The 6000-nt window shown below is 36.6% G+C and overlaps 1 protein-coding gene across 1 annotated transcript in view; it reads left to right on the top strand.

Annotated features, from left to right (window-relative positions):
- csmd3a (CUB and Sushi multiple domains 3a) overlaps positions 1-6000 on the top strand; it is a 332667-nt gene that overhangs the window by 274299 nt on the left and 52368 nt on the right. Inside the window, exon 56 of the mRNA XM_084089625.1 lies at positions 5659-5841. Within this exon, the coding sequence (XP_083945751.1) occupies positions 5659-5841 (183 nt within the window). The remainder of the gene's footprint in view (positions 1-5658; positions 5842-6000) is intronic.

Below are 6000 nucleotides of genomic sequence, written 5' to 3'. Positions count from 1 at the left end.
ATGATTTCTGAAGGATCATGTGACACTGAAGACTGGAGTAATGATGCTGAGAAATTCAGCTTTGATCACAGGAATAAATTACACTTTACTATATATTCACATAGAAAACAGATATTTTTAATTGGAATAATATTTCACAATATTTCTGTTTTTATTGTATTTTTAATCGAATAAATGCAGCCTTGATGAGCAGAAGAGACTTCTTTTAAAAACATAAAAAATCTGTATTTTTGTCTTTTTTCCCAATAAACATATCTAAACATTCCTAAAACAAGTAAAGGTTGCACTTTATTTTGATGGTCCAGTTTAGATGTTCTACTAACTATAAGTAACTTTGCATTATTAGAGTATTAGTCGATTGTTTGGGTTATTAGAATAAGTTCACATGTAATTGCAAAGTTACTTATAGTCAGTAGTATGTCTAAATAAATTAATAAATAAAGTGTTACCCAAATAAATGTTTTGTCATTGTTTTTGCTTTAATATTGGCTGTCAGAGTTCATATCTCTACCTAATCATACAAGTAAGGTGAGCAAAAAGATTGTGTACACTGTAAAAAAAAATCTGTTAAATTTATGGTAAAAAAAAAAAAAAAAACGTCATGTGTGGTTTCCAGAATCGTGAGTTCAACATTTTAGGTTTATTTTAGACTTAACTTAACATTACAGTAAAAAAAAAAAAAAAAAATCCATTGAACTTGAAGTACTAATATCTGTTTTGTACCATTGTAATACACTGATCCACCAATCACAGCGGTGATGAGAGTCACATGATCAATCAAAGCTTTTCCACAAGATGGGAAAGTTAATACTAATATATAGAAGCTGCACAGTGTCATTCACACACACACTGAACACCATCATGGTAACACACATGCCATTTTAAAAATGTAATAAACATTCATTTAATAACATTAAATGTAACATAAAAACCTAATGTACATAACGGATTAGAAAAAAATAAGAAAAACTATGTAGAAACTAATATATATATATATATATATATATATACATACATACATACATACATGCATATATAACAGTAAAAATACATTAAATGTATCTATCACAGTTATTCACTGTATATAGTACAGGAACTTTCTGTTAACTAATTAACAGTTTTTCACTAGCATTTTTACGGTCTTTTACCGTTAAAATCACGATAATTTTTTACAGTGTAAGCTCAGTCCAAGAGTATTTTCATGCACAGAAAGTTTATCTTCTGAAGCTGCGTTATGATTGACAGCTCAGGGAACAGAGCAAGTGTTTCCGCTGAACTGCTCTTTATCCAACAGCAAATGAAGTAATTCCACTCGTATTTATAATGTCTGTAATACATCAGTCAGCTGGTCTGTCCAAATGTAATATGATTTCGACTTCAATCCATTCAGTCCCAACGGTCACATCTGTGATCAACATTTACTTCTGAGTTGAGAAAAGAGATGTGGACTTCAAATGAAATGTCTAGATTTCATGTGGATGTTTTGACATGGCTGGTGTGAATATTCATATTTAATTCTAGTTAATTCATTTTTTGGTACATACTGGAGAGTTAATATTATTGAAAAATATATTTAGTTGTTGTAGAGGTGTTTATTGGAAAATAATATAATATATATATTTAATGTTTTTGAAAGTCTCTTCTGCTCACCAAGGCTGCATTTATTTGATCAAAAATACAGTAAAAATTGTTAAATATTTTTACATTGTAAATCATCTGTTTTCTATGTGAATATATAGTAAAGTGTAATTTATTCCTGTGATCAAAGCTGAATTTTCAGCATCATTACTCCAGTCTTCAGTGTCACATGATCCTTCAGAAATCATTTTAATATGATGATTTGATGCTCAACAAACATTTATGATTATTATCAGTGTTGTGTAATATTTTAGTTTAGAACTAAACGTTCAAAAGAACAGCATTTATTTAAAATAAATATTTTGTGTTAATGTAAAAGTCTCTACTGTAGTTTGATTCTGTTTAATGTGTCTTTGCTCAATAAAATATTAATTTCTTTTTTTTTTAAACAAGAAGCATATATATATATATATATATATATATATATATATATATATATATATATATATATATATATATATACACGTATATGCATATATATATATATATATACACGTATATGCATATATATTATTACAGTTTTTCTCGATTGCTTAAACACTATAACCAGGCTTTTGAACTAAAATTTCAAAACCATAACGCCATTTATCAAAAAGCACACCCATTTCCCTAAACTATAAACACTATTCCCTGTTTTGACACATGAGTCAGATTTGTTGAACTGTCACTGCAAAACTCTACACACTAATCCCTTCATTTCTCATTGCTTAGACCATGTTGTCATGTATAAAGCACTAGCATTCAATATTGTTCACTCAAGTCAGCACAGCTTCAGCTCAGTTAGCACACAATTACCCAAGTGGAAACACTAAGAGTCAAAATTTAACACACATCAATCAGATCCTTCAATAGATATATAAAAGGGCCCAAATCAGTTTATTGCGTTTTGGAACAATGGATCCAGAAAGACATGAAGGAAGAGGGATAAGAATGAGGAGGAGGAAGGGCAAGGACAAGAAGACAAGCAGTCTCAGATGAAGTTCAAGCCACTCTAGTTGCCCATGTGTTAGTCAATGGTTTGACTATGAGGGAGGCTGGGCTACAAGTAAGGCCAAAGTTGAGTCGCTTTACCGTCGCCTCGAGAACCTTCAGGGAGGTGTGGTGGCAAACTAAATTCTATCACTGAATAAGAGACAAACATTTCCAATAGTCTTTGATGAGGTTTATTTTCTTGCAAGAAAAGGCCAGCAGTCGTACAGTCACACAGAGCGACTCAGAGTGTGACAGTGAAGGGAGGGCATCCTTTCTCCTTTATAGTCTTGACTCCCAGAATGTCATCTTTCTAGGCAAATGATGGTATTTTCAACCATACGTGGAACATTCTTAGACGTATCCATCATATTGTATCCTTGAGTGGAGGCCCTCCTGTCACGACCAACACTCTTTACCATTCCAATACAATTCGAATTCCATATTAGAATATGGTTTGTGTGTGCTCTTTTACTGTCATATGTTGGTCACACACATCTTACTGTAAGTAAATATTTACAGTTTTTCTCGATTGTTTACACACATTTTCTGAAAGCATGCCTCATATTCTCAGAACTCTACACACAAATCCAAAAACACACACACAATGGGCAAAACCCCTCAATTCTCCTGCAAAATGAAACTTTACATTCAAAACAATGTTATTTCTTCTCAAAATAGTATTTTGTTTTCAAATGACACACACAAACCATCATATGAACAGACATTTATAAGAACCAGTTGAACACTGATGTGCTCAATGTAAAACACTATGATGAATGTAAAACACTTCTTCTCCATTCATCATAATGACTTAGGCCTTTTTTTGTTCAGTGTTACACTTACTACAGACAGTACATACATAAGTGTGTTGTAAAATATTTGAGAATATTGTTTTTATACTCAGAACACACAAATACACGGTAACAAATATATTTTATTTTTCCCACAAAAACAATATACACAGTGTACATCCCAACCAACACAAAGTTGTACATACAGTGGTCTACATACAAAACAACAGAAGAATTTACTGTATACAGTTACAGTAAAAAAAAGAAAAATCCAATGTTGGCATCCATTGCTCCATTGAAGAGCTCACCTGTTGAAGAGCTCACCTGTTGAAGAGCTCACCTGTTGAAGAGCTGACCTGTTGAAGAGCTCACCTGTTGAAGAGCTGACCTGTTGAAGAGCTGACCTGTTGAAGAGCTGACCTGTTGAAGAGCTGACCTGTTGAAGAGCTGACCTGTTGAAGAGCTGACCTGTTGAAGAGCTGACCTGTTGAAGAGCTGACCTGTTGAAGAGCTCACCTGTTGAAGAGCTGACCTGTTGAAGAGCTGACCTGTTGAAGAGCTCACCTGTTGAAGAGCTCACCTGTTGAAGAGCTCACCTGTTGAAGAGCTCACCTGTTGAAGAGCTGACCTGTTGAAGAGCTCACCTGTTGAAGAGCTGACCTGTTGAAGAGCTGACCTGTTGAAGAGCTCACCTGTTGAAGAGCTGACCTGTTGAAGAGCTCACCTGTTGAAGAGCTCACCTGTTGAAGAGCTGACCTGTTGAAGAGCTGACCTGTTGAAGAGCTGACCTGTTGAAGAGCTGACCTGTTGAAGAGCTCACCTGTTGAAGAGCTGACCTGTTGAAGAGCTCACCTGTTGAAGAGCTGACCTGTTGAAGAGCTGACCTGTTGAAGAGCTCACCTGTTGAAGAGCTGACCTGTTGAAGAGCTCACCTGTTGAAGAGCTGACCTGTTGAAGAGCTCACCTGTTGAAGAGCTGACCTGTTGAAGAGCTGACCTGTTGAAGAGCTCACCTGTTGAAGAGCTCACCTGTTGAAGAGCTCACCTGTTGAAGAGCTGACCTGTTGAAGAGCTGACCTGTTGAAGAGCTGACCTGTTGAAGAGCTGACCTGTTGAAGAGCTCACCTGTTGAAGAGCTCACCTGTTGAAGAGCTCACCTGTTGAAGAGCTGACCTGTTGAAGAGCTGACCTGTTGAAGAGCTCACCTGTTGCCCTTTAATGCTAAAGCTCTGATTGCTAATTGTAAAACTGTGTGACGGGTGTTTGCCCATGTGATGAGTCAGTGTGCATATAATGGCAGTGTGTTCCTTGTGAAAACAAGAGATTTTCTGCATGAAAATTGTGCCAAAAGCAGAGAATTGTGTGTAGTGTTTTGAAAAAAGTGTGTTTTAGAACTGCAATTTGAGTGTAAAGCAGGAATTGTGCTTGTAGTTTAGCAGAACTGGTTCAGGCGGTTGGTGAATGAGTTACATGTTGTGCTCATTGTGTCTCAAGTACCAGAAAATGTGTGTAAACAATCGAGAAAAACTGTAAAAAAAAATTAGAGGAGAGAGTAAAAAAAAAAAAAAACAGGAAATTTTTTTTATTTTTGTGTGTGTGTGTTTTCTGTGTATGAATAAAAATGTGCCAATGTATCCACTGGTTGTGTCTTTTGTGTTCATCATGTGAAAAGGTTTGTGAGGGGGGAACCACAAGCAACATAACTTACCAGTTTTGGAAATGTTGTTTTGAATTTATTGCACCAGTGTGTTAGACTATGTTGTAGTGTGTGTGATTTTGAGGGCTTGTGTGTCCTGTCTGAGGGCAAAGTTTGGTTTTTCAGCAAGAGTGAATGGTTTTGAGTGTAGAGCTTCATTTTGACCTGAAAATAGGATGTTTGGGGAATTGGGTGAGACGTTATGGATTTGTGTTTATAGTTTTGAGAATACGAGGCATAGTTTCATGAAATGTGTTTAAACAATCGAGAAAAACTGTAATACAGTCAAATCAATATTTCATATATGTGTATTTTATTTATTTATGTATTTATTTATTTAGGGAGTATCCATGTATATTGTACAGTCAGAATGAGCCCGTTGATGATTCTGGTTTATGATGTTGTAATAATATCTGCTGGTTCAGACATGGGTTGCACACACACTTCCAGTGACTCACTGTCCCTGTTTTTCCGCTAGAAGAGACATGCAGTTTGTTTCTCTCCTTTGGTTCTCTGTTATCTGGTCAAATGCGGTTTGCAGACGAGTGTTTCTGTTCCTCAGGTGATAAGAGAGGCGGCTGTGGGGATCCGGGAACGCCGGCTCACGCCACGCGAGAGGAGGGAAGCTTCCAGCAACACGCTAAAGTGCGCTTCACCTGCTCCACGGGACACACACTCTACGGCTCGGCCGAGCGCATCTGCTTCCCCAACGGCACGTGGTCGGGCCGGCAGCCCACCTGCAAACGTGAGTCAGAGACAGCGTTACATACTTTTAGGGCGTAGTATAAGTAGGTGAATTGAGACGCAGCAAATGTGTGCCATAGACTGTAAATAAATATGAGCGTAGTGTGCGTGACGTCAGCCGTAGTGTTTCTGAAGGGCATTTCTGAAGCCCAAAGCCCAC

Source organism: Abramis brama, assembly GCF_963993115.1.
Source record: "Abramis brama genome assembly, chromosome: 17".
Classification (NCBI taxonomy): Eukaryota; Metazoa; Chordata; class Actinopteri; order Cypriniformes; family Leuciscidae; genus Abramis; species Abramis brama.
This window is presented reverse-complemented; position numbering and strand designations above follow the sequence as displayed.